Source organism: Echinops telfairi, unplaced genomic scaffold (genome assembly GCF_000313985.2).
Source record: "Echinops telfairi isolate 266 unplaced genomic scaffold, ASM31398v2 ScPeMD7_5868;HRSCAF=6743_0, whole genome shotgun sequence".
In the NCBI taxonomy this organism is placed as follows: domain Eukaryota; kingdom Metazoa; phylum Chordata; class Mammalia; order Afrosoricida; family Tenrecidae; genus Echinops; species Echinops telfairi.
Genome location: NW_022109767.1, coordinates 13,196,769 through 13,211,805, shown reverse-complemented (window position 1 = coordinate 13,211,805; position 15,037 = coordinate 13,196,769). Strand labels below are relative to the sequence as shown.

Here is a 15,037-nt window from a genome sequence, read left to right as displayed (position 1 = left end):
CCCGCTCCCCCCTCCCTCATGAGCCCTTGATAGTTTATAAATGGGTATTTTGTCATATCTTGCCCTGTCCGATGTTTTAATTTAATATTTTTTCTTTATTATAGTTCCAGGTGATAAGAGTATTTAAAGAGAAAGTCATTTAGAAGGTCATCTAAGAGTTACAAAGAAAAGATAAAACTTTTTACAAAGGCTAATTAAAACTTGGAATATAAGAAAGTCTTTTTTAAAGAAATATGGTTTGTAGAAAACAAATAAGGGCATAGAGGAATTGAAAATATAAAAAAAACTTATTTTATTATGGCTGATTAAGTGCCCAGAGGCACCCTACTTAGCAAGCCAGCCTCCTGCACTAAAGCACTGAGCTTTACTTGATCCCTGGTTTGGGAACTCCATCACTTTGTTCCACGCTTTAGCTCCTGCTTCTGCTCTGCCTCCTCCTCGCCGTCTTCTGTATCCAAGAGGGTCACTGTACAGGAATCTTGGGTCCAGAAGATGTACACAACTCCTTGCTCTTGATGGGAAAGAGATTCCTCTTCCTCTTTGCGGAGGGCTCATTTTGCACCTAGCAGGATGGCATTCCAGGGCATGCTGTGCGTTACGCACAGATGAACCCCATCTTCGCCCACCTTCTTCCCAGACCCATGCAGGAAAAGAAGGTAGAGACTTTGGCTAGAAGAGCAAAGTAATTCATTGCCCCTGCAGTAGTTACTTCTAAAGCATGGACTGCTATAATGCTTGTAGTATATGGGGTACAAAATAGGACATTTGTAAGAAAGTAAGATTTAAAAACAATAACAAATGACATATTGTTTTATATCTAATAAATATAATAAAAGCATCCTAACTACTCACCTAGCCTGCTGTTATTTTATTACAATCAACAAGTAGTTATTTTACACCAATGAGCCAGAAACTGCTTTCCATTAAAATGTGAGTCTTGAATAAAACCTCATTCATTTTCTTTCCATTTTTTAACCACACAATCTTTTTTGGTTTTCAACATTAGTTCAAAGAAGTGAAATCCCTCTTAAATTTATGATGGAAGTAAAAAATCAGTTGCATATGACATATAAATCAATTCTAGATAAAATATGTGCAAGCAGATAAAGAAATTCAGATTTTTGTCTAAATTACTGAAACCACATCCATCTAGTCCAAGTACAGGTAGAGTAAGTCTGAAATGGTTCCTGGAGAATTAATATGTTTGCCAAGAACAAAAGTCTAATCTGGTATTTCAGTCTGTCAAATCAGGTAACTTGTGGGGGGTTTTCCGTTCTTTTGAATTAACTTTCAGAATTATTAACTTTCTTCAACTATTTCTGAAAGCAGTTTTAGGCTTCTTCATGAGCCAGATGGTTGATATGTTAGATAAGACATGGTAGGTTATAGGCTCATCTGCAATCAGAAGGCTTGTCAGCCTTGTAGAGGTGGGAGTGAATATTTAGAGTACTAAGAAACTCAGCTCTAATTCTTGTTGCTACAGAAAGTGCTTGAAAACTATTGAAGACACATTTTAATGTAATTTCAGGTTCTTACAGCAAAATTCAGTCCTTCTAAGGAGATGGAGATCATTCAACAACAGGTGCATCAGTATATTGACAGGAAACTGCCCAAGATTTGGGCCAAATTCAGAAGAGGACATGGAACAAGTGACATGGAGCCGATAGATGGCTCTTGGATGGAAGCTGAGAACACAAAAAGACGTTTACTTGTGTTCTATTGATGGTTGGATCACAACAAACTAGGGATAGTCTTGATAGGAATGGCAATTTCAGAATCCCTCATTGTGTCCATACAAAACCTGTACATGGATGAAGAGTCAGTGTTCAAACAGACCAAGAGAATACTGTGTGGTTTAAAATCAAGACGTGTGTTATGTCGGGGCTGCGTATGCATGCTCATTATACTTATTCAACCTGTATCCTGAGAAGATGGGCTCTGTGGAGAAGAATTTGGAATCAAGATTAGAGGAAGGCTTATTGACAATTTATGATATGCAAATAACACCACCTTCTTTGCTGAAAATGAGGAGCACTGAAAGCACTTGCTGACAAAGATTGAGGATTGCAGCCTTCGGCGTGGATCTCAACGCAGTGTAAAGAAAACCCAAATCCTCACATGTGGACGAAAAGGTAATATGATCTCCCGATGATGGAGAAAGGAGTGAAGTTGTCCAGGCTTTCCTCTTACTCGCTTCCACAGTTGGGCTCATGGAAGCAGCAGACAATAGAGAATGATGCCTTGGGTAAGTAAAGCTTGTGCACAAGATTTGAAAAGCAAGCATGCTACTTTGAGATCCAAGATGAGTCTGACCTAAGCCATGGCATTTTCAGTCACGTAATATGTATGTAACAGCTGGACAATAAACAAGGAAGACTGGAGAAAAATGGAAGCACTTGATTTATGGTGTTGGTGAAACACATTGAAAATACCATGGAGTGCTAGAAGAACAAACAAGTCTGTTTGGAAGAAGCCCAGCCAGAATGCTTCTTAGAAGCAGGGATGAAAAGTCTTCGTCTCCTAGACGCTGGACCCGTTATCAGCAGAAATTGGTCCCTGGAAAGGACACCACACTTGGTAAGGTAGAGGCACGGGAAGGGAGGAAGACTCCAGACAAGATGCGTTGTCACAAGTGGACAATGGACTCTGACACAATCATTTGGAAGATGGCACAGCACCGGGCAGTATTCTGTTGCACCATGGTTGTCAGGAGTCAGAGCCAATAGTACGGCACCTGGCACCACCAACAAGCGATGGCAGACGTTTTTATCGAAGGACAAAGATCTTCAGGGCCATCTAACCAGTTAGCGGAACAAAACTGGATGCCGGTGTGGTGCTCTCTTTCACGCCTCTCTTACAGATCCCGGAATCTGTTTAGCATCAGGGTGTTTTTGCAGATGTTTGTGAGACTGCTTTCATAATCTTTTATTGCCCCATCGAACATATGACACGTGAGGCTTTACTTTTTTTGTTGTCAAATAAGCTGCTTTAAATTGAGGAGCCAGTGTATTATTAGCCACCTGGTCCATTCTTATTCGATACTAAACGTGCCCAATAAAGGGCTCATTTTCTTACTGAAAATGGTGTTTTAAAGGTAATGAGCGTCTCCCAAACCCACAGTTTTCACAAATGCAAAGCAGAAGAGAGGGTGCATTCTTCTGTTTTTCTGTTTAAGATTTAAAAATGTTCCACTGATAATGAACTATTTGGTTTCAAAGCCAAACCACAGTTGGGTGGATGGCAACAAAAAGCAGTCATGAAAACGTCAAAACCTCAAGTACATTTTAAACTACAAATTATTTCAAATGTTGTAAAGGTTCCTAACTCGCAGGCCCATTTACCAAACTTTCCCTTCTTGCTACCCAGTGTCTAGTTGAAGTGTCAATTATGACTGATCAAAACCACGATGGAGAAAGAACATACATGTTCTTAAGTGTATGGCTCAAGCTTCAGAAAATATTTTACTTTTTGTGAAATTAATTTCAAGTTAGCAATATTTCCCCTAGAAGCAAACATTAATTTGTCATAGAAAGCAAACCTTAATGCAGCATTGCACAAAATAGCAATTTTGTTTTCATGCCTCTAGAAATGTTTACATTATGGAAAGTAGATACTGTGCACATCTCTGAAATCTCTCATAGCTCCTTACAATACATTTAAAACAATACAGTTTACTCATCCTCCATGTAATACATTAGCAAAGACCCCTTGTAGGAATGCCATCGAATTAGATTCTACTCAACTGAACTACAAGGACAATTGGACAAACATAAGAGGACACCAGAGAGTAGTTCAATGTCATCATATGACAAGTGATTATTCACAAATTATGGAGGCTGATTCCTGTATACAAGAAAATTGAATTTAATGACACGGACGTTTCTACTCTTGACATTTCTGTAGGCACAGTGTCAAGATTATTTGTGTGGTAAGGGTGTTAGAACAGCAATTTCAAAGTACGTCATATCCTTACTTAAACACTAAATTGAAATGCCATGAACTCAAAAATCTCCCCTCTTAGTATGAGCCCCTAATAAAATGATTAGAAAAAAAAATCTCCCCTCTTAGAAGCCTTAATAAAAATACTCTTCAGTATTTAACTATGAAAATCTCCTAAAAGGTAATCATGTAAAATTAGCTAACATGATATTCAGAATAAATTCTCAGGAGGAAAGCATGTTCTCTTAGTTACAGTCATTGGGAATTCGTTTCTGTGCTGGGTTGCTGATATGATCTGTGAGGTAGAACTATAGTACCCCACAGGGTTATAATGTCTGATATAATCTGTGTAGCAGAGGTACAGGGTCATGATGCCTGATTTTTCAGCACTAGATAGCCAACATCTTCTTCCAAGTCCTCTTTGGGTGGACTTGAATTTCCAACCCTTAAGTGAACAAACAACAGAGTTGTTTGCACCACTCTAAGTACACTGCTTTGTGTCCATAATTCATGTCTAGAGCCTGGGGAGAGATAGTAAGTCACAAATGAAAACGAAAGCACAATTTGTCTAAAAATTCTGTATAACATTGTTGACAGAAGTGAGACAACTCAAGAGTCCTTTGCATAGAAACCTACAAAAGAGACTGTGAGGCTTTGTCCAGAAAGTACTGCTCTCACTGATCTCACTGCCACCGAGCCAATTCTGACTCATAGAGAGAGACCCTACGGGCAGAGGAGAACTGCCCCATGGGCGATTCTGAACCGCTGAAAGGCAGGAAAACGTGGCTGACCTTGGGGTTATCAGGTTATCAGGTCTCCTTTAAGAGAACACGATACATTTGATGCTCCAGTTACAGGAGCCAATGATATGCCTTGCTTGTTGTGTGTGCACATGAGACACCTACTGACAATTTTGGAACTACCTGTATGAGGATGTTGCCGCCGTGGTTATACGTTGGGGCGCTACCCACAGCGTCAGCAGGTGGAAGCCAGCAGCCTCTCCTTGGGAGAACGATCTGCCTTTCTTCTTCTGTAATGAACCACCGGCTCAGAAAGGCCCTGGGCGCAGTTCTCCCTGTCCTATGCGCTGGCTGGATTGGCATGGGCCTTGGCCGTGAGCTTGGTTTTCAGTTGGTTTACTCGCTGGTAGGGGACCTGGTGAGGGTTCTGGCTAACACTTGAGGAGGCCATCTTCTCCTACCAATATCTGCAACCTCAGAAACGCTGTAAGAGGTTCACTAAAAGAAAGAGGGGCTTCCACTCCTGTGAAGTGCTACAGTCTCGCCACCCACAGGGGCCGTTCCAGTCTGGAGGGTTTCCATTCAGTCAACAGAGACTCAGTGGCACTGAAGTGAGTATGAGTCAGTATCGACTGGACGACGTTGGGCTCTTGTTTGTTTGTTTGACTCGGCAGAAAGAACTCTGGTGCTGTAGTTAGTTAATCACTGGACCGCTAGCCATAAAGCTGGCATCTCAAGCTCTCCATTTAAACGGTGAGGTTGGGGCCATGAAGAGATTAGATGCCGCAGTTTGACTCTGTTCTGTCACTCTGAGACCGGAACACTTTACTGGACGAGAAAGCCTTTTCTTCCCCCTCAGAGGAGCCAGCAGTTTTGCACTTCTGAACTTGTTACCCATGGACTGATTCTCAAAACTAATGGGAATCGTCTTTCCATCAGATTTACACCCACATTGTTTCATCTAATTTTTTTTTCATGTACTATGATGCACCTCCAGGAAGATTTATTAAATTTGTCCATTTCTGGAATATTACTTTCTACTAATTCTTTCAGTGCAACTTGAACTTTTAATACTATTAGTTCTTGAGCATATGCTATCTCTTGAAGTGGTTTAACATTGACCAGATTTTTTTTTTGACACAGTGCATTTGTGTATTCCTGCCATTTTTAATGTTTCTTCTGTTATATAGTAATTTGACCACAGAATTCTTCCATATTTCAAGTAGAGGCTGTGATAGGTTTATTGTGCCAACCTGGTCTCAAACTCACAGACTCAGTGCCATGGAGTCGATGCCAACTCTTAGTGACCCTACAGGACAGGGGAGAACTGGCCCTGTGGGTTTCCAAGACTAGAGCTCCTTCTGGGAGGAGAGAGTCCCATCTGCTCCCACAGAGCTGCCTTTGGTGATTTTGAACTTCAGATCTTGGGGATCGCAGCTCAATGTGTGACTAAATACGACAACACCAGGGATCCGCAGACATTGGTAATGCTCAATCCATTAAATCTCTATGGATTAAAATTTTATAGCACAAATTTTGGGAAAAGTTTGCAATGTAACCTATAACATTGATTTAGGAAGGCTCTAAATCTCATTCATATGGTGTCCTTATAAAAAGAAATCTAGAGTCACAGAGGGTCATGTGATGGAATAGGCAAAGATTAGAGGGATGCATATACAAACCAAGGAACACAGAAGGTTGATGGGTACCACCAGAAGCTTGTTGGAGGCAAGAAAGATTTCTTCTCCAGAGAATGCAGAGGGTGCATGGCCCTGTTGCCCTTTTGATTTCAGACTTTAGACTTCAGAATTCTGATAGGATGAATTTTTATTTTAAGTCATCTAATTTGTGGTACCTTGCTATGGTAACCCCTCAAATTATACACCTTCCAAACAAAACAAAAATTAGAAAGTGGAAAGCCAGTGCATTTCTCTGACCTATACAGGACTTTTCCCTCAAAGACTTAAACTTTTTCTCAACATCAGTATGTACATGCTTCTTTAAAACTTTAAGTAGTCAATTGGCCATTACTAAAAGGGATTCATTTTTTTAACGTCTGAATTGTTAGGTAAATCGGCCTTCTTTATAGCAGGGCTAAGATAGAGAATATCAGCATTTCACTGTAAGCTACAGTTCAATCATGGAGTCTTGTCCTCCATGTAAATGATCTCCTTCCTTCCAGATCAGGCAAGAGAGAAATCTAAATAATGAACTACGGAAAGGAGAAGCTGTGCATACAGTGGTAACTCCTGTATGCACATGTGACTGCACAGCTTACCGCACAGATGTACATGGACGTTCCATTCATCTCTTTGATGCTGGGACAGAAACTACTAGCCTCTGGAGAAGAGAAAAACCTTCTCTAGAGTTTTGTGCCAGAAAGGAGTTAGGCTCTTAAGATGAATTCAATTAATATGGCCCTCCTAGCCATATGGCCTTTATGCGAAGTATTATAAATTCTGGCATCTATGCCTGTGGCTGTAATCCCCTTTTGGAAAGAGTTCTCTGCTATCTTAGTGGGCAGGAGTGAAGTCAGATTAAGTCTCCACTTTAGTAAAGGGTGTGACGCAAGTCATCATTTTTTGTTTCCTTGAGAACATGATCTGCTGAGAGACAAAAATCACACTTCCATCAAAGCCATTCTCCTGTGTTTAAGAGCGCTCTCAGAAGCATAGAGAAGTGCCAGAGCCATCAGGAGAAGAGCCACCAGTGGATCCCCTCTAAGACCTTTGTTTGAAGTGGCAGAGGGCAAGACTAGTGGCACCAGAGGCCAATTAAAAATTGCAACAACACAAAATGCAGAATTCATTTTCACATTGTATTTTTGCTTTGCTACTCTGATAAAACATATTCTTAAGCTTTCAATAATAATTACCACAGTGTGGTGTGTGCTGTGCTTGGTCAGAATAAAGGATTCATTTATTCCTCTGTGTTGAAGCCAACTGAGGCTAACTTTACCCTGCTCAAGAGCCAGGGAAATATCTCCGCTCTCATGCCATTTCTGTTACTGTTCCCCACTACCTCATTATCCTACTCACATTTCCAGTAACGTCTTTGGAACTAGCAATGTAGCCATTAACTCCGTGGGAATTCCTTTTGAGAAATGTGCAGTTTGTGCCTCCACTGTGCCTGTAGAGTAATTGCCCCATACTAAGAGAAACCGATGTAAATAGTGTGGACTAGATAGCTCAGCTAGTAAGATTCAGGACGAATAATGCCAAGGTCAGGAGATTGTTCTGTATGGTAATCAGCAGGCAGTTAACTTAGAAATAACAATTCAAGGCAAAAGATTAAAACTATACCTTAGTCCAGCGGTTCTCAACCTCTTGGTCACGACCCCTTTGGGGGTTGAATGACCCTTTCACAGGGGTCGCCTAAGACCATATTTCTGAATCTTAGGAATTGAGACACCACTCCAGGTGGGTCCGCCCACCTACAGATACCCCCACATACAGGGTCACCACCACATGAGGAAGTGTATTAGAGGGTCGCGGAGTGAGGAAGTTTGAGAACCACGGCCTTAGTCCATGACTGCTGCTATCATGACGCTCAGGTGGGAGAAAGGGGATGCTTTTTAAGCCCCTCTACATCAAAGCAGGACACTAATGCTTGTTGAAGGAATTAAGGCAAGGGAGAACGAAAAGGGTAAAGGAGAAAGAGGACTAAAGGGTCAAATATGTTTGCTTCTACTACCCGTCTGTCACCTTGTCACACTTTGGTAGTTGTATGTTGGTAATGATGCTAGAAGCTACGGAAACAGTATTTCAAATACCACCTGGGCCATCTAAGTGAACAGGTTCCAGCATGGCTTCTAGACGAGGATCACTAGATGCTGGTGAAAGACTTGTGGGTTTCAACAGACCGTTGTTCAACTCTCTGACTTTGAAAACCTTATGAAGAAGGCCAGTAAGGATTGGCACTGGGACCACAGTAATAGGCCCGAGTACTGCGATAGATTGGCAAAGATTGGGACAAGGTTTGTTTTTAATTATATATGAAGTGTCAACTTGGTGGATGCTATCTATCCAAGTGCAAGTAGAATTGGAATTGGCAAGCCTTGCAGGATGGGAACCTTACGAAGACAACCTTTCAGAATGCATCGGTCTTATCAGTGCAACGATGCCCTGTTATTGCTGTGAGAGGAGGAAAGAACCTACTCAGAGGACATATAGAGATGGTGGTGTGTTGGCAGCAGCATCCTCCCTCATTGGCTAGAGAGCCGTAAGTTTAATGCTAGTTAAAAAAGCATGCTTTAGAAGATGGGTTCTGAGCAGTCTTCAGAAGAGGACAATTAAATTTGAGAGCCAAGGATAAAATTATCTCCGCGTGTGTAATTATTTGTATGTTTTAATTAAAGTGTAAAGTTAAAGGATGGGATTTTTCTAGACCAATGTTTTGATCATTAGTTTGTACGGTCAGAGGAACTGATTAAAACACCTGACCCACGTGGGATAGCATGGGATATTCATGGAGGATGAAGCAGAAAGTAAGACCCTTCTCTCACGTAAAGTCTTCTTATGTACGTACCGCAAGTTCCTCTATGTTTAGTACGCTCCATTTGATAAGATTTTAATGTAAAGATCAGACCCATAGGATAGGTGTTAGTGATAATAAAATGAATCTCAGTTCACTTTTTCCTGTAACTCTCTTTACGTAACCCTTTGCACTTACGACAGAAGCCAACCTGGTTATTTAAACATAGATGACTTGGCGAGATATTATACCAAATTCATTCTGAACTGTAAATCAAAAAAGAAAGGTGCATTGTAAGAAATGATTATATCACCATGCTCACGCTATTGCTATTTTAAGTGCAGTTTTAAGCATGTGGGCTTTAAGCACATCTCTCTTTATTTATGGGAAAATGAAGTATGTGTTTTAAACAACACCTCGGAGTCCCGCTTTAGAAGGATTATTGGGGGAAGACGACAGATATGGAAGACGACCTTGAGGCTGGAAGGCAGCAATGTCAGAAACAGACTCTGAAACACCGTCCAACCTGCGCGTTCTCGGAAGGGCCAACACAGAGATCAGCAGGGGGCCAACGCAGCCAGGTGCTTCCACTCCTTGTCCTCCCTCTGCCGGCTCCCCTCCATTGGTCACAGGGAGCGGGAGACAAGAGGGGTATGGAGCCAATATCTAGAGTGTTGTCAAACAGACACAAATAGATGGGGCACGCTAATGAGGAAGTGTATTAGGGAAGTGTCGTAAGGGCAACGTGATAGTGAGGCTGCTATTGCTCTGGCTGACGAGCGTCAAGTGAATGTCGGAAGAACTGGGCAGTACTTGCCAACCCCTGAGCTGCTTCTCTGTTTGAATAGATTCAGTTCTCATCATGGAAAGAGGAGACACCACGTGTCCCGGAGGAATGCTGGATAATGTCCTCTGATTGGTACGCTGTCTTAGACTTTAGAAAATGACAACAAAGGAGTTCTTAAAAGTCAGTCGTGAGAGGTCCATTGCATACCAAGCCTCGACTCTTAATTGTATGAGCACATTGAGACCAGCAGCTGCTTTGGCTCAGCCTGTGCAATAAACCTCCTTAGATTTGATGAGAAGAAAAGTACTTCAAAGCGAATTGTTCCCTAAACTACCCGTCTAAATTTAGTAACTGACCCCTATTTTCCAGTCAGTGTCTAGTTAAAGAGCAGGCGCCGAGCAGGTTTCAAAGTGACTGTGCTTAACTTACTGACTGGGAGCTGTGATCGATTGATGCCGGGGTGCATGCACCCATCAAGACAAGAGGACTACGAGGACCCACTGGGTGACATTCCAGAGATGTGCTATTATGAAAGCAATGCCCTCTTTTCCCCAGCTTATTTAATAATTATGAAATCCAAGGAAAGTGTTTCTTATGCTTAACTACACACTCCTAGTGGAAATAAACAATTTTCAGAGTGAACATTTTCATATTTTAGATGCACAGTTACAATACAAATCCATATATCCCATGACTGACCTGTAAATATCAAATGCTATTTACCGGGATGTAATGATGTAACAAGCATTTTTTCAGGTCCTGTGTCCATTACAGAGTGAAAAGCAGGTACAGAAGTGAGTCTGCACTGTGGACTCGATCAGAATTCACAGTTACTTAAGCTCTCTGATTCTCAACGGACTCCTATGTGAAATGCAAATAAAAAGGACTCATTTCTTGTTAAATTCAGTTTGGAAGGCTAAATGAGTTAGCTGTAAACCTTCTAAGACTAAAAAGAAAAGCGTTGCTTGACTTATTTTCAAAGGGACATAGTAATGAAACAAGCAATATCCTCAACCGAATACCCGCAACAGCAGAGAGAAAGGTCTGGCAGTTGTCCTCTTGAACATCACGCTGCCGTGGTGGGGCACGGTGAGTCAGCACTGACTTTAGTTCACTGCAGGTGGGTTTATTGTTGTTGTTTTGTTTCTGTTCTAAATTATTAGAGGAAACTGTCTTTTTCTCCTTCTAACTAATATACTTCATAAAATTTTTTTTTTATTTTCCCCCTCCCTCCCCACTCCCCTTCCATCATGAACCCTTCATAGATCATACATTATTACAGTTTTGTCATAAGTTACCCTGTCCGATGTTTCCCTCCGCCCTCTTCTCTGCTGTCCATCCCCCAGGGAGGAGGCAATACTTAGATTCTTGTAATTGGTTCCCCCTTTCTACCCCACATTCTCTTCACCCTCCAGGCCTCGCCCCTCTCACCACTGGTCCTGAAGGAGTCATCTATACTGGATTCCCTGTGTTTCCAGTTGCTATCTGTACCAACGTACATCCTCTGGTCAAGCCAGATTTGTAAGGTAGAATTGGGATCATAATAGTGGGGAGGAAGCATTAAGGAACTAGAGGAACTGATATTAGAGGCTAGAGTAGGAGGCAACTGTGTTGAGAATGATGAGGGCAACAAACGTGCATAGGTGCTTGACACAATGGATATATGTATGGATTGTGACGAGAATTGTACGAGTCTCCAATAAAATAATTTTTAAAAAAAGAAAAAAGAAGAAAAAAAAAGCATTTACACTTAAAAAATTTTTTTTCTTAGTATTCTAAAAAGAGATGAGGAAAATATTTCTCTTTTATTTCACAAAGGGCTAAGTTATCTATGAAATGCATAGAAAAGTACAAGAATGATGAAAGTAAAATTGAGCCAAAAATTTTTAGGTTTAGCTATGAAAGTAGAGAATAATATGTAACTTGTAAATTACAGACACTTATGCCTCTTGGGTTAATAATATGATGAGATTATTCAGCTTCTTGGGTATTTTAAGAGATCATCTATCCAGGAGAACTAAACAGTGGCCACTCAATAATGCATTCAAATACTGACACTCTTTCTTTCTTTCTCCATTTCATCTATCTTTTCCTGATAACTACGAAGCAACTGTCTGATGATTTTTTGCTTCTTAAGGATTCTAGGCCAAACTATCTCATAGCCATCAAAGATACTTAGTCAGTAATTGAAAGTATCCCTACACAGAAAAGAAAATGAAAAGATAGCTTTGCTGTTAAATTTTCCTGGCCACAACTCCCTGTGATCCTGAAATTGTCTCAGAGTGAACATTTCAACCACAAACGAACTTTTCCAGAGGACAGCAAAGGATTGTTCCCTCTCATTTTGTAAATTTATCATAACAAATATAAGTTAGAATATTCAAGATGGAAAATTATATATCTAATAGATAAAACATACTTATAAAAGTCTAAAAAGATTAGGAAACCACAATCCTTAATATTAAGATATTTTAAAATAACCTACGCTTTATGCTACAGGGATATGATCGATAAGATTGTCTATCTTCAATGAACAAGGATGTCAGTAAGGTGAACCAGAGGCAGATAAACATAGATGCACACCGACATCCATGATCCAAGGATTGTAAAGTATATACTCCAAATCTGACGGAGAGAACGGTAGGTTGGGAGAGTGGTAAGGGAGAGCTGATATCAAGGACTTCCGGGGGAAGAAAATGTTTTGAAACTGATTTGGGTAACAACTGTGCAACACTGCTTGATGTGATTGAACTATGGAATGGTATGATGTCTGGATTAGCTTCCATTAAAATGGCTGGGAAAAATATAAAGAAAAATTAAATGTGGGCAATGAATGTACAAATGTGCTTTACACAATTGATGTATGTATGGATTGTGATAAGAGTCGTATGAGCCCCTAATAAAACGATTAAAAGAAAAATTAAATGTGGTGAAGATATTAGATGGTGCCCAGCTGTCAGATAAAGTAGCATCTGGGGTCTTAAAGGCTTGGTTCCAAACAAGCAGCCATCTAAGTGAGATGTCAACTCATGCACATGGAAGGATCACACTGTCATCAGTCACCGAAGGAGTGTAAATCATATAATCTGAAGTTGAAGGAGTCATATAATCAGAGACTAAATTTTGAGAATCCGGTTTACAGAAGGCTATGGTTGACAGTGGTGGCCCAATACACATTTGTGGGAACTACATAGGCAATAAGGCTCCGGGGACCTCCCTCTGTCCATCACTGAGGGATGGGAGGAGTGTGGTTACTAAACAGGGTGCACTGGAGAGAAGACTATCGAAGGTCAAAAGGCTAAACCTGACTCGAATGGGTAAAACCTTGTCGGTGGTTCCTCCCTCTGATGCATGCTAGACCTGATCTGTTTTTCAAAATTTTCTGTATTTTGTTTGTTTATGTTGGGGTTTAATCTCAGATGGGTTATGTCATTGGGAGTCACCCTCTTCAGATGTTGTTATAGTTGTGTTATATGTTTTTCAGTCTTAAATCTTGCCGACACACTCACAAAACCCCTCAGACTCGCTGCCCTCAAGTGGATTTCAGCGCACTGCTGGTAGGTGCCATCCGGTTAGTGCCAGCGCATGTCGACCCTGTGTACGACCGCATGGGACACCGCCAGGCCCTGCACCGGCCTCTCCATCCCCTAAGCTGGAGCCCGTGGTGGCAGCAGCTGTGTGAATTCATCCGGTTGAGGACCTGCCCCTCTTTTTGCGGCGCTTCTACTTCACCAAGTGTGATGATGTCCTTCTCCAGACTGCTCACAGCAACCTGTTAGACGAAGTAGATATGCTTCTGGGGTTCGGGAGACTTGAAATCTTTATGGCCTTATCTTTATCCCAGGGAGCAGCTGGTCCAGCTGGTGGGTTTGAACCACTGACCTTGAGGTTAGCAGTTCAATGTAAAGTCCATGACACCAATAGGGCACCAAATTCAGCATTGGCTATGATTTTTTAAATCTTGGCAAAAATAGTATTATAGTGGAATGTTATTTCCTTGATACAAACATTTTATATCAAAACATTGAAAAAAGCTGGAGCACACTTATCTCATATTTATTAGATAAGGCAACACTAGACGGTATCTTCAAGAACCAGAACAAAACAAAGGAGTTAGCTATCACCATTTCCTTTGCAACAATTATCCTATAGCTTGTTCCATGCAATAAGGCAAGAAAATAGCTAAATAAAAAGCAAAAGAATGGAGAAGAAATCAAACAGCCAAACTCTGGAGTAGATGAAATTGTATCATCCAAAAGGATCTTCAGAAAAAATATTATAATGAATAAAAAACAGAAAATTTCAGGATGTAGTAAGACCAACACACAGTACTAAAATACAATTCGATGTACTGGCAAAGTGATATATAAAATATAATCTAAAAATCGATCATAATTGCAAAATGCAGACGCGGTACGTAAACCAAGAGGTTTTTTTGTAATAGCACAAAGGTATAGTCAATGATTTAAAATAGGATATGTGCAAGAGAGTGTTTTATTCTTTCACTTTACTTATTCAATCTGTATGCTGAACAAATGATTTGAGAAATAAGGCTATGTGATTAGAAGAATCATGAGCAGTTTAGAATATGCAGATGACACACCTTGCTTGATGAAAATGAAGATAACTTGAATCACTTACTGATGAAAGTAAAAGACTACAGTTTTGGTACTCCTTAATATAAGGAAAACAAAAATGCTCACAACTAAACCAACAGACAGTATCATGATAAATGGTGAGGAAATTGAAGGTGTCAAGGATTACACTCTATTCGGGTCAACAATCTATGTCCATGCAATTATCAATCAAGAAATAAATTGATGCACTGAATTGCAACCCACATATGGGTCAAGAGGCAGTAGTGGGTACAGAGAAAGAGAAAACTGACTTGTAGTGACACCGTGGAAGCAGATGGTCCAGCCTGGCTGCCAGGGTCCCTCTGGTGACCCCTCTGAAGATTTCAGTTAGCAGTGCAGTGCTCAGCCACACATGCCTGTCTACCTGGCACTTCTCCCGTGGTTCTTAAATCAGGGTACTTCGCATCTCCCCCAAGACTTTTGGAAATGAAAAGATAGCTTTGCTGTTAAATTTTCCTGGC

At 40.8% G+C, this 15,037-nt stretch overlaps 1 protein-coding gene across 1 annotated transcript in view; it reads right to left on the bottom strand.

Annotated features, from left to right (window-relative positions):
• Nucleotides 1-15,037, bottom strand: part of MARCHF1 (membrane associated ring-CH-type finger 1) — a 431,151-nt gene that overhangs the window by 281,271 nt on the left and 134,843 nt on the right. The window contains 1 exon segment of the mRNA XM_045295763.1: nucleotides 9,607-9,632. Within this exon segment, the coding sequence (XP_045151698.1) occupies nucleotides 9,607-9,632 (26 nt within the window).